General features: G+C 38.8%; 1 protein-coding gene across 1 annotated transcript in view; it reads left to right on the forward strand.

Moving 5' to 3' along the window:
* Sfl (N-deacetylase and N-sulfotransferase sfl) overlaps positions 1-15,156 on the forward strand; it is a 113,856-nt gene that overhangs the window by 56,994 nt on the left and 41,706 nt on the right. Inside the window, exon 3 of the mRNA XM_071711971.1 lies at positions 12,589-12,786. Coding sequence (XP_071568072.1) covers positions 12,589-12,786 — 198 coding nt within the window. The remainder of the gene's footprint in view (positions 1-12,588; positions 12,787-15,156) is intronic.

Here is a 15,156-nt window from a genome sequence, read left to right on the forward strand (position 1 = left end):
CCGATAATTAATTACACGTGTATTTAATCAAAACTTAAAAAATGTACCATTGATATTTTTTAATAAACTTGTGCACATCGTTTTCATATAATGTTTTACATGACGTTTTGAAATTTTTTAAATTCAGTTTAGATGAATTATCTGAAGAAAATTACATAGAGGTTTTTTCAGAAAAATATTTGAAAGCTTTGCATCATTCGTATATTTGTGCGCGTACAATCGGCAAAAAATTTAATTAAGAGTCAACGAGAGAAACGGCGTATGGCGCGAGTCAAATATCGGTCTACTATCCTCGAGAAGTGTATTATGAAATTTACCACGGCTACCGCCGGTCTCAAATCGATGCGGCCACAATCCCGATGCTCCGGCCGCAGAAAACCAATACGAAGGAACCGCGCGCACGCTGAAGGCGAATTCAATTGAAGATTACAAGACCAAAAGATTCACATTCCCCATTTCCTCAAATTTGTCATAAAGTTGAAAAATAGTTTCTCTGCTACTATTTCAATAAATTACTTGAGCTTCTTTTACCTTATCTGTCGAATTGAACGTACCTTTGACACGTACCTTTAGTGACAATAATGACACGCGATAAGATAGAAAATAAAATTGTGTCTCTCACTCAATATATAATGGAGAAAAATTGGAGAATGTGACGTCTGTTTCCGCGCAATCCACAATTCCCAATGCTGCGCCACGACCGAACGAGAGATTCGCCGGTAACGCTGCAAACCGGTAGAATACGGTACCCTAGAGGCGAGTCACATCGCGATGAGAAGAACCAAAAAACTCGGTATGAGAACGAATAGCGAGAGAGAGAAAGAGAGAGATAAAAGGGAGAAGATGAAGAGGGGGGAAATGGAAAGGGGGGAGCGAGGGAGAACCGCGACTTCCTGAAGAAGTAATTTCTGTCGCCTCGAAATCAGTTTCGCCGGACGTCCGTAAATTGCCGGATGCCCCCTCACACCCTTCCGAACCGATCGGGATTCTACCTTCTGGTCACCCTCGCCACTCAATCAGAGGGTAGAAGTTCGCGCGCGGGCTACCTCGCGAAAGAGGGATCTCTTCTCCGATCTCTTCTTCTCTTTTTTTTTCCTCTCTCTCCCATTTCGCCACGACCAAAGGAGCATCCCCCAACGATTCCATTCTCTCCTCCGGCCTCTCTCGATTTTCACCCCCGTCTCACTACCGGCCGATTGACGGAGCAGTTTCAGCTCCCTCGACTTTCGCTCCCGCTTGCCGACCTCCTTCGCGCCATCGCGAAGAGTAAAACGTACCGCAGAAGCAATTTACTATCGTGCGCCTTCGGTCACGTACCCGATGGAGAGACGCGTGTAGTCGCGCGCGAAATGTGAGTGCCGCAGGAAGGCCAGAGAGCGATCGAATGGCTGGACACGAAGGGTTGTACCGATTCTGAGAGCTATATGAGAGAGAGCTATATACTGCGGTGCACGATATAACAGATGTGCATCGTGACGCGGAGCGTACTTCTGAGGCTGGTAAAATCAATGTGCCGATAAAATGCATTACTTATACCGGTGCCGTGTATCAATACGTGACAAGATGACAAATGCGAACGTGTTGAACCATCCGAACCTACTATTTTATTTTAATTTACGCGATAATGTCCATTAAAATATAATTTATAAATCCATTAGTGAAAATAATATTAAGATACCTTCGGAAATTGCTTACACATTTATAAAATTATTTATTAACCTAGTAGGTCAGATATATTTTAACGTACAAAAATCCTCTTAGTGTTCAATGCTTAAAAATCATTTTAATTCATTTATTTCTAAATGACTTAGCAAATAATATATGAAATTCGATTAATAACAGTATTTTGATTTATCCGAATTTGACTCATTTAATTTATTTGATCTCATGCAGAGAGGATTAATGCAATCGTTGCATCAATGCCATCGATGTTGCCTCTGCAAATAGCTCGCTATTCCATTAAGCAACTGCGGCCATTACAGTGTAATAGCGTAGCCGAAATGTCTCAAATATGGATCACGTCACTGAATTACATTTTGCGCAAAGTAATTGGACGCGTGATTAAATTTTGTGAAAGATTAAATTGTTATAGATTACCGAATAAAATGATTTATTTTCAAATTTATAATCATCAGTAATACATCAATCATCCCATAAAGATTATATTCTCTCTCTTTTATAGCTTTTCTTCTTCATAAGCAAGTGTAAATATATTTCGCGTTCCGTCGTAATTCTTATAACTACAAAGTAACATTATAAAGTAATATGTAAGTAGATATAAAAAGTTATTATTGAAGTAAGGAAGAAGAAAGGTACATAGATGGTGTATAACCCTGAGATCATAATTCTGCTTCACTTATCTCGAGCATGATACAACTTTATTAAGCGAAATGAGGAATACCTAAAAGTTGCTCTCGTTTCATACACGTTACTTCGCACTTCGTTTATGCTTCTATTTGATTTACGCTCCTTTCTCATATTTTACGAAGAAAATTTCCAACTTTTTTTTAATCTAATAACATTAGATATTCATAATTATGTATAATATTGATATTATTTTATATATTGTAGTAGATATATCTTTTAATTAAAAAAATATATATGTTCAAGCTCTATTAAATCTATACATATACAGGGTATAACAGGAGTTATTAGACAAGCTTTAAGGGGTGGTAGGTCTCAACAAAAGAATCAATTTTCGTTAAGGAACCCGTTAGGCAATCGGTCGCATGGCAGCATTGCGCATGACGTCTGACAATACTAGTCCACACATTTCTTAATATTATTATTGTATTTTTTGCTGTTTTTTAAATTTTATTTGCACATTTTAATACAAAGAGTGTTCAAAGTGCCTGCCTTGCACCTAATTATATTTCTCATATCTGTGTAGCATTTAATTTCTTGCTGCTTGGAATATTTTAATATTGCTTCTAAATTTGATTAAAAGCCCTTATGATCCTTTCAGTTAGCTCCTCGCTAGTGTCGACTGGAGTGATGTACACCAGAGCGTAGCTCCTTAAGGACACGTCGGGGGACAAGGGTTTCTTAACAAAAATTGATTCTTTTGGTGAGACCTACCATCCATCCCCTAAAGTTTGTCCCATGGGTCTTGTTACACCCTGTATATGTGTTATATGTATATGTATGTATATATAATATACGAGAGTTGTTCGAAAAGTTTCTTAAGTGACGATGAAAACATCGATATTTTTCAGTTCAGAATGCACTTATTTTTCAATATAATCCTCTTCGCACTCAATGAACTTTATCCAATATTTTTCTAAGTTATGTCAGTATTGTAGCTTAATTTATTCAATTCCTCAAAATAGCCAGCTGCAATCTGGATCATCTCTTCATTCGATGCAAAACGTTTACCTCCGAACCATTTTTTTATATTTGGAAACAGATGAAAGTTGCATGGGGCCCCAAATCAGGTGAATAAGGATGTGACCGTAATTTGAAACTTAATTCATGAAAAGAATTTGATTACTGCTCGAATTTCAGTTCCTTTTATTTTTTTAGAAATAGCATACACAACAACTTTCAAGCATTGTCAAACACAAACTACTTGACTACATATTGGCTTGAAATTTTTATGTCAGTCTTCTAAAGGATGATACTAAATTCAAAATTACATGAAAACTCATGGCATCTATGTATCACTTAAGAAACTTATCTAATAACCTTCGTATGTATATCTGATAATAAGTGTAACACCCGCAAAGGATAGGTAGAGCGGGTTAAATTGAATAGAAAAGTTGTATAGCGTTTTACGATTATGACAATAAATAATGAGTTACTAATTAATACAGATAAAGATCTGCGAATTAGCGTATGTTCGCACGATTCAGCGAGAAAAGACGGCACACAGAGTTTACGTTGCTACTCGCGCGGCGGAGGCATTGGGAGGAGCGCTGTGCAAATAACAACAGCTATACATGAGCGACAGTCGTGCAAAGCCGTTGTTGTTTATAAAGCACTCCTCTTAATGCTTCGCCGCGCGTGTAGCAACGTAAACGCTGTGCTGTTTCTTCTTGCTGAATCGTGCGAACACACGCTAATTCGTAGATCTTTATGAATTAATAACTCATTATTTATTGTCATAATCGCAAAACGGTACAGGACTTTTCTATTTAGTTTAATCCTCTCTACCTACCTTCTGCGGATTATTATCAGATAATTTATTATACTCTGTATACAGGGTTCTCCCGCTATCCGAAAGTAGAGCGTTTCTATGAAACCTTTCGTAAGCCGAAATGATGTAAAGCGAAGAAGCCATTACCATTAATTTGTATGGGAAACATTTTCTTTTTTTTTTTTATAAAAGCGAAAATCCTTTTCGGATTTTTTTCAGTTAGCGAAAACAGCCTACTAGGTTTTTCGTAAAAGCGAAGTGGCGTAAAGCAAACTTGTGTAAAGGGAGGCTACTGAATATATACGTATGTGGATGTGTGGATGTGTTGAATTGTGTCGATATATTAGATCAATTCTATATGTTAGAGAATACCTAAAATATTTGCAGGAAAGTTTAATAAAATATGATTAATAATATCTGGAATACTTGACGATTCGGTTGATTACAGTATTATTTTTGGCTCGAGATAACTCTTACACGAAGTGGCTAATACATTTAGCAGCCGGACAACTCTATCTTTCTCGTGTCGGCGATTTCGTGTCCGCGCTCACACTTGCGCACCTGCGCTCGTAAGATAGATTCCGGGTAACTTGAACGACCGCGTGTGCGCAAGGGTTAAAGTCGTGCAGACTGCCACACAGTCGCGCGATAAAGAAAAAGGAAACCCCCGGGACCTTTCATCACCCACTGACGCTGAATTCGCGTGCCATGGACACATTTTCTGCGCCCGATTCTGGCTGCAAAGCGCCATTGCTGTAGAGGTTGAAGGAAGGAACGAGGTGTAGAGATCGATGGCTGATGCATTGTCTTTTGACATTTGAAAAAGTCATTTTTATATTTTGTCTTAATATTTTTTGTATCTTCTAATTTAAAGACGATATTAAAACTTTGATTAAATTTCTCACATAAAATAAAATTACATTATAAAATATCGCATTTGATTTTAATATTTATGTAATTTGTCAAGCAAGCAAATAATATTTTTCTTATAACCAAGTATCTCTTTCATTAATGAAAATTTAACATTACTGAATTTATTTCAAAGATTTATCATTTATTTTAATATTTATGTAATTTGTCAAGCAAGTAAATAATATTTTTCTTATAACCAAGTATCTCTTTCATTAATGAAAAACTTAATATTACTGACTTTATTTCAAAAATTTATCGTTTATTTTTACGGATGCGATGTTTGCGTTTGCGATGTTCATAATTATAAGATTTCATTATGAATAAACTAGCTAACTGTTTTCATTCAAGGAGAATGTTTAGAACTTAATTAGCAATTTAATCTTTTATTGGTGCAGAAGATCAATGAAGTAGATATCTTTTCTACTTGTATCAAAAATTCTTATCTTTATTAGGTATCTATATACTTAGCTATCTTTATATTTTGTATCTGTTTATTCTATAGCTATCTATACTTATCTATGTATAGCTTGACGATTGGTTTTAAAATTTTATGAGAAAGATTCAATTCTACATTATCATTTTTATGGCTGTGAATGTAGCAAGCAAAGTCATCGTCTGTTATCATAATGTCTGTAATCAAAGAAATGACATAAAGAGAAATTATTTTTACTATTTTTTTACTATCGTATCGTGAACATCAAATATGGTCTATTTTTACTTTACTAATTGCTAACAGTTTATAAGAAGAAATATTTTTTTATTTATACTTGACAAGGTTATGAAACTTTTAACACTGTTAATAGTTGCTGCACTCCCGTATTAATGCAAAAGGTGTTTTAAGGAAGGGCACAGTTCGCGCATAATCCTTCAATATTCAAATGGCATCAAATCCGACCGTGGCACGCACAGAAATATGATTCTGTAACGTCGCGTTGCGGTTGCCCTGCGGTGTTCCATGCAGTTTGAAACGCAATCGTTCCACAAACATCTATACAAATACAATCCGCAAGCGACGAACTTTTGTTCTAAATGAGATTCTCCATCATACATATACACCAGAACGAGTAAACTCTGACAAGTTTATTTAATATCGAATAAAATCATTTAAGAGATCACGAAATGTTTTGAATTATAATGCTTGTTATTGCGATTCTAATTAACTTTGGAAATTTGATTTTAACACGATTGTAGTTATAACATTCTATGTAATAACGGCAATTCTGCTTGTTGTGAAAATTTCATTAGCTAATCCAGATATTAACATATACATACATATCCTTGTTTTCAAAACGATCAAACGTCATTTGCAAATATTTTCGAGCTTCGAATATAGTTTCCATATTTATCTCGTGCCATATATATAAACAAAAATACCAATCTACATTAACAAGCAAAATATTGCAAGTGAGAGAGCGCAGAATTTGGTTCGGCGAACATATTAATTAAATGAGCATTAAAAAGAGCACATTCCAGAGAGAACGTGCGCGTACCATTAATCGACGTATTGTTCGCTGCGGCCAACGTTTATGCTAAACGAATCGTGTAACGTTGATCTCTATTATTCTTTCACAAAGGCGGCTGCGGACACTTGCTGCTAATTAACATGAGAAAGAGGATCACGAGATTCTGCCGGTGGTAATTCAAATGACGAAACCAAAGGATGGAGCAAAAGCGAAAGAGCGAGAGACATAGATAGATACAAAGAGAGAGAACAAGTGAGAGAGGGAGAGGAAGGCCCATCAAGGTTAACGAACGGGAAGATGATTTCGTTTGTCATTTAACCAATTGACGCTGGCGAGTGACCATTCGTGGACGCCGTGGGTCACTGTGGTAGTTGCGTGCAGCAGCTGCAGCAGGCGTCCGGCGCAGAGCTGCATGTAGGCACATCTCTACTCAGGTTAACCCGGCTAAAACGTTCCGCGCGGAAAATACCGATTATGATTCATTAGCGTCGCCATTCTGACCGAGACTGATTCTCGCCGCTCTCTAACGAGAAAGTATGCGCGCGGGGAGAGCTGCTACGCGCGAACAGCTTTGCTGCGGTGCATTTGAACGTTAAGAACGCGCACGCCGCGCTCGGCCGCGCATTGTATCTTCCACTCGTAGAGAAAAGCGCGCACGGGTACAATAGCCCTTTCCGACGTCATATATTTGATGAATCTAATAGCGTATTGTGCTATACTCGAGCAGTTACGTTAACTCGACGGTTTGAGTGCGTTAAACACGAAGATGCGGATGCAGCGTTGACGGCTGCAGTCGTAAATACAGAGCGTTATGTAATGTAATGTATGGGAAGCACTATGAATATAAACTCGTAACTCTCTGAAGCGAGAGAAATGCTGAAAGAATATTGTTCTGCTGCGCGGAGATAAAAGGATGAATGCCCTGTAATTTTCTTTGATATTCTTAATTCCCATTTACAGAACTACGTTGATTATTCTCATTTTGCGAATGTATTTAACATTGCGCGCGAATAAATTTCTACGAATAACGCTTTGACAGCTTTTGCTAATGTAACTTCGACTTTAGATGTTCATTTTTCCCCTCGCGATTCTTCCCGAGTTAGCAAAAGGCATCTTATAAGAACGCCATGTAAAGGACAGACAGACGACACCCGCGCGGTAAGATGCGATAAGTGCCGGCGACTCCTGTCATGATCAGGCAATAAGGAGACGAGAAGCGAAAGAGGATCATAAAGACGCATCGGACGTAACTCGATTATCCGCGCGAAAAGTACGAGACGATGAGCCGTTATACGACATAGTAATTCGAGAGCACCCTCCTCCGTTCCGTTGCCACTCTCTCGTGTCAAGAGCGATTCTCTACTGTAATTTAATCGGCTGTCGATAGACGACAATGGCGGCCGTAATCTAAAATTACTTTTTTAAGAAAGGCACGTCGTTTCTCTCGTTCTCTCTTTCCCTTAATGGCGTTTATTAGAGCCAGACGGTGTCGAAACTGCCGTTATGAGCCCCCCCCCTTTTTTTCGTCGCGCATAAAAGTCCCGCAATGATCGGGAGAAGCTGGCGCGCGGCTTGATTTGTGAAAAGCAATTCTCGTGTGATGGCTCCTCCTTGACGGCTCGTAATGTTACACTTAGCACGCCGGAGGGTTGATGGCAGATAAAAAAAAGTCCGACCGAAGAGTAGACGGCGTCGTAAGCTCGGATGACTCGCACTTGACAAAGATCTAAACTCGTCTAACGACGTCTTTATACAATTGTAGCTTATTCCTAGTTGCTTAGTTATACAGTTAACGAAAATTTCTTGCATCCGTAAATGCCGCATTTATTTCAACTAGTTTTGATTGTCTGGGGATTGTGCGTCTGATGTTCAGAAAATTCAGAACGATCGTACAATATTGGCAATATCTCGCTCTATAACGCGGACAAATGAATATATACTATCTTTTGCGATCGTGGACTTCGCAGAATACCCACGGTTGTACGTTTTCGACCCCCCCCCCCTCCCCTCTCCGTGGTCGATACATCTACATAGGTCTCGTCGACCGTGGGACTTATCGAGAAACTATGATATTGCGATTCCGACGGGAAACGGCAGTTTCCGATTGCAACACAGCATATATTGTATATATTTTTGCACTGTCATAGATCTCTTTCGGGGATTGTTCTAACGTCGCTACGCGACGAGACAGACACGCGATACCAGTCTTTTCCAATCATAGTTCGCGCAGTCGTGTCTGCGTATCGAGCTTTGTCCCGATCGAAATTGTTCGTTCGCGATGTGTCAGAAGCCTGTTCATCGTTCTCAAGTCAATCATATCCGCGATAGAATAATGGTTGAGCAACGGGAGCGTTTGGATTGAATACTCTAACTATAAAGCAATTGTACATCAACCGATCTCTCCTGCTCAGAAGTTGAGACAGTTTGGCAGCGCGCGTGTACCTGATCCTTACAGCCTTATCATAAATTCACATTAAGGATGCCTACGCACGCCTGTAACCGATAGGTACTCGGAATTTAGGTCAGATAGTATCCTCTAATAACGCTGCGCGCTAATAGGCTTACTTGCGGCCACGGCTGATGTGCGATAGGACGATGCATCGTATCTCTCTCGTCCCAGATTACCAATGTACTTGAAAGCCTCTGCGCGGACACGCACGTGCGGATCCACGCAACGTGCGTGTAAATGTCAGATTTTACGTCTCTGTATATTATTGACATCGCTGTTCGCCGCGTTGAATTCCATTTATACGTGTGACACTTAAAGATCACATTGACTATCGCGATACACATGAGAAGTGAATCCGAAAGTTTTTAAAAATACTCTACAAAATTCAGAAGCTTTTTGTTTTTCTTATGTTCATTTCTATCAATGTAGATTAACTTTAATCTCGGTTTAACTTAATTTTTATCTTTTTCTAGTTCTAAGAATTAGAGAAAGATAAGAGGTAAGTTAAGAAAAAAGATAAAAGATAATCCACATTAAATCTAAGACGTTAGAAACTTAAGATATTATAAATGTAAATGTAAATGTACTAGTTTGGCAGGTTAGACAAAGCGTATAAGAAATCTCATTTTAAATGTCATATCTAATGGAATTAGAAATGAAGCTGGGTTTCGATCTTTTACCAAGTAGAGAGAGAAACAATACACATACAGAGTACTCCTCATGTTCTGAACCTTAGGTGGGATTGCAGATCCTCGATATTTACGAATGATCCCGTGTGCACGGATAAACGACTTCGATGCACGCGAATGTCAAGAATATTGCATCGATAACCCGCGCATGAAATGCAGAGGAGCCATTCGATGCACCGCCGGGTATGCGCGTATGGGGCACATCGCGATCGATACTCTCTGTTTCATACTACGTGCATTTCCATATCTTTATGAAAGCTATTGCAAAACACACGCCGAAGACGAAACGAGAAACCTTTATAACGCGGAAATCGATCATTGACGAGCTTTGGCCAAATTATCTGGAATGCAAGCAGATAACATGGAGCTGTTAAGGGAAATTTCACGAATATTTTACGTCTTGGTAAATTGCGTTTCACACGGTGGATTATCACTGTGCGCGTCAAAAACCTTTACTGCAATACGGTTTATGTCTGTGATTGCGTTACGTGGAAAATATTTGCTCGAAATTTAGTTACACCAAATACTCCATAACAACGACTAAAGCAGTACTACTACGAGGCACGAGGGTAAATATTACCTTCGACCGAAGCTCCGCTTCGTGTATGCGTCTACTGACACGACGCCTAATGTGCATAAATTGTAAACTGGAGAGGATAAGAGCTGCGAAGCGCATCGTCGATAATCTGTTTCGCTTCCATCTAAGCCAAGGGTTCGACCCTTTCAATCTCACTCATCGCTTTATCCATCGGTTTAGAAACTTTTACACGTACATTTTCTTTTTGGGAAAAAATTTTTCAGGATCGCAATATGATGTAAAAATTTATAAAAAGAAATTTTTTTATAAATTACGAGAATATGTCTTTTATTTGCTGTCATTTAACTACTTTTATAGCCGTACAAATTTCTTCGCATCTGGGAATTAATGATCTGTTTGATACACAATGCCACTAATTAATATGCACTCGTAATATCCACATTCATATTTGGCTATAATTCGGCACGCTGCACGATAAACGTTTTTACGCATCAATGAGTGTTATGGCATATATAGGAATTATGAGAACGATTGATCGTGATGGCATCCCAATTAATAATTCGACGAATTCGTGTACCATAATAGTTATTACTGTTCCATTATGAAAATGCCCTCACGTGTTTGAATGTCGACCGGTCTCGGTTTATCCTGCTTCAATGTAAAGGTTCGATTTTCAGTTTATAGCGAGAAGCCCGATTGCTGGATGCATACTAATTTGGTGTATGTACCAATAATACACTGCTGGTGACATTTATCAACATAAAGAAGCTACAGCGAGGAATGTATTTGCTATATCTGAAGAGAATGTATTTAGCTGTAGGGTGAATCTATAGGGTGTCCCAGTTTAATCTTTACACGCGGTTATCTCCTAAACTATTCATCTCTCCCAAAACTTCCGAAAAAATGTTTCAAATAGAATTTGCTCTGTTTCGAGGGGAACATCTTACGATAGACATAAATCTTGTCTAGGTGGAAATGCCTCTGAGATTCTAAGAAAACTTTTTTTTTAAATAAAACTGTATCCTTTTTTAGTTAGACGCTTAGCCTAGGATATTGATCCGATGTCTAGCTAGGCTGGACACCCAGAAAATGTTCTTTATCTTCTTTTGTATTCGAAAAAACGATCTTGGGCATGATTATATTGTTTTATCCTGAATGATAATTCTACCTCCTCGAAAGTTGTCTTGGTAATTTATTAGGCAGGCATCCATAATTCAGGCCTTCATACTATCAGGGGTGAGTTCTTCTCGATAAACTTTATCTTTTACAAAGTCCTACAAGAAAAAATCTAAAGACGCCAAATCCGGGGATCTTGGTGGGAAGGGTATGTTATGTCCTCTTCCTACCCAACGATCAGATAACATGTTGTTGAGCGTTTCTCAAATCTTGCGATATAAAACAGAAAACATAAAGATCATAAGATCATATACTGTTGAATTTAATTCGACACAATCTAGAGAAAACATTCTAAGTAAGAAATGTAGCTGTAAATAAGAAGGGTAAAATAGAAATTTGAAATAAAATTTTTTTCTTCTGAAGGTGTCTTCTCGAAAATTATAATCTTCTTTAAAAACTATCGGGTATCAAGGTTTCCGATCTTCTGTGATTCGAAACGCGATACCAGCGATGTTAAGATGTAAAAGGGAAAAAAATTACCTTTATACACACACGGCGGGGGATAGCTTGCTCGTGGTAAATACCAGGAGACTCGCAGAATGCTCGATGTTAATAGCTGTCCGGAAGGACTCGTTGCAGCAGCGCTAAAGGGTCCTTTGTGGAGCTACGCATACGTTCCGAAATTCCTGCGTCGCTGCTACATCCGCGTTCTCACGGATATACCGGACCGCGTTGTATTCGTCTATGCTGAAAGCGGAACTTTGAGGACAGGTTGAAAGAGCTGCCGTGCATTCTTCGAGGGCCGCTCGTTACAGGGGTTTTGCTGCGAAGAATTTAACGGAAGAATTTTTGCTCCTGGACTGAGGCTAATCGAAACGTTCCTCTTGTTCTTTGAGAGAACATTTAGTATTATCATGAAAACTGTAGCATGGCAAGTAACGCGAGGCTCGCTCTGTAACGAGAAAATATCTCATAAATATGTAAAACTTTTGAGATATATAAGAGATGATTCCAGAAAATGCGTTATATTTATGATCAATATCGCGGAAATTCTTCAGATTCTTTTGATGTATATGTATAATATTAATAGCTTGTCTTACGATCGCATTGAAAAATATTACTGACAAATTGCCACTTGTCCATTTTTAACGAATAAATTGAAGAAGGTTTAAAAAATACATTAGGCGATATATTTTATATATTAAAAATTATATAATAATTAGTTTCTTTATTAAATATAAAACTAATTGTAATAAAATATTAACAAATGACTTTTCTATTTGCAGTTTAATACACCGAGATACAAGACCAGAGCCGGCAATACGATGTTCGACTCTGAAAGGAGCGACCAGACTACCGTCAGCACCAGACCATCGCAGTGAAGCTCGATTAAGGATAGACCCAAAGGTGTTGGTCTTCGTAGAAACTCTATACTCAAGGCTAGGCCGAGAGATAGCTGAGCTGCTAGTTTATAATCGAATAAAGTGAGTACGGACTATTTTTCTTTTGTATATCAGCCAGCACAGGGGGTTGAGCGGTGTTTCTTATTTATTTGCCAAACAGTTACAAATCTGCACGATTCACCGCAAAGTCATTTTTATATTGACTGATAGTTTATTATTATCAATCAATTATTAATAATTATAAAGAATTAATTTACGGACATGTTGTAAATAAATTTACTTAAAACATCGTCGTAAATATCTGACCTATTTGCATGCACCGCATTTCGCAACACGTCTTTTATGCGCACCGACCTGATTCCGGAAAAAAGATTTTATTCTAGCGCGATCTAAAAGTAGGTCGCCAACGTAAGCTTTCTTCGGAGTTCTCGGTCGCAATAGTTCATACTATTAGGCAAAAAGTATATGGCTAATGGCACCCCAGTTGCTGAAGTCGATCAATACCGTGACACATACTCCTGAACGTGTTCGTAAGCTCGCTAGTTCACGATCCTTTTTATTCGTAAACGCTTAATTTCTTTTTCGTGAGAAAGAAATGGTAAATGACGTGGTATTCCATGAATTGGAAGCAAACACACTTTATTCTCTCGTATTTTTAAACGCCAAACCGATAAATTCGCATGTTTGCTTTAATTCCACAAAATCGTCCGCCAACACAAGTTCTATGTACATCGAGAATTTAGGAAGAATTTGTAAATTATATTTTATTTCTGAAGCTCTCTTTTTTCATTTTTACAACAAAGTTCTCGCTAGTACCGCGAAACGTTTATCGAGAGAAAATATTTCCGAAAAAATTTTTCTAAAAAAAAAAACTATCATCTAGATCTTGTTGTAATTCCCCCCATACCGCCGATCCGAATTTTTCAAAAAATTCTCGACGTTTATAATTCCGCGATGGAGATTCCGCAAATCCCAGTTTTACTACATCGTCGACGATGTTATTTCGTGAATGTCGGTATAAAAATTAGAAATGCAGATTTCTCGACCATCGTAAAGTCCGGACAGTTTTTTAGGCTATTATACGGCTTCAGCGAATATTTTAAAACCATTTTGCCTATCTGGGGAGTTAGAAATCGGCGCAATGTTAATTTGCGGCTATCGTGAAACCAGTTCGGCTCTCTTACAATTAGCCTAATTAGCTTCCGTACTCAATGTATTCGATATACTGAATCTTTTTATATTTGAAGAATTAAAAATCCTAAAATATCTTTTTTCTTTTTTAAATCACCGGATGTTGATTTAGAATAACGCGCATTAATAATAGACGAGGATAAAGCGGAAAATGCTCGCTTATTTAGAACTAGAATCGAGACTAGAATATCCTACATTTTAGTATGCAATTTCGTACGGTTACATGGACTAATATGTGACAATATGAATTGTTAACAGGTAAACGTATAGACTAGCAGTATAGTGCTCCGATATTTGGACGAGACTCGATAAATAAATATGTCCACAGTTGTCCATAGTACGATAAACAAGGAACATGCATAACGTGGTACAACTACATAACAAAGCTGTATCAGGTGTTAAAATTTCGTGTCTATTTACAGCCGCGCGCAAGATTTCACTTTTTCATTCCGCGAAAATTGCATGTGACGTGAGCGACGAGCGTGCCTGGAAAAGTTCAACGAATCCGCTATCGGGGACACGGTGTATCGCGAAATTTACCTCATTCATGATATGCGCATTTCTTAAACGGTAATAGCCGGGCCAAAAGCCTGTTATGGGAGTCGAGCGATGTATATAGAATCGCTCGAAACTTTGACGTTCGGTGAGAGAGAACTTAAGCCGGATGTGTCCTCGGATTTCGAAATAGGATAAGGTCCTGAGAGAAAGAGAAGAAGGGAGGGAAAGAGAGAGAGGGAGGGAGAATGGATGAGGGGAGAGAGAGAGAGAGAGAGAAAGAGAAGGATAAGCGGAAGTCCGCCGAAGGTATTCTCTAGATTATCTCCCGATTCTTCCGCAGTTAATCAAATAATAATGACGGGTGAATCCGATCCGTTGCCTGCTTCCGCAGGTCCTGGGCGCCTATCGGGAATTATGACGCAGTCGCGTCGTGACACGATGCACATGAGAGAGCATATTGTAGTTTAAAGCACAATACGAGATAGAGACGAATAGCGTTTAGGGGGGTTCGCGCCCCATCCTCCGCCGTAGGAGAAACGAATACGCGCGACGTACAACATGGCTCGATACGGAGCGAACACGCAGATGTGCGTATCCCCGTGAACTGGCAAATGGCAGAGTGTTCTCACCTGCGTGCTGGAAGGACAGAGCATCGGTATGCCGATATTATCGGAAAGGTAAAACCAACAGCCCGGGCATCAGTGATACGCGCTCACGAGAGCACGAGGAAACCACCGACCAAGCTCGTCGCGGCGGTATCTC

The sequence above is a fragment of the Temnothorax nylanderi genome, unplaced genomic scaffold (genome assembly GCF_030848795.1).
Source record: "Temnothorax nylanderi isolate EJ_2023f unplaced genomic scaffold, tnyl_v1.0 TNYL_tig0103_pilon, whole genome shotgun sequence".
Classification (NCBI taxonomy): domain Eukaryota; kingdom Metazoa; phylum Arthropoda; class Insecta; order Hymenoptera; family Formicidae; genus Temnothorax; species Temnothorax nylanderi.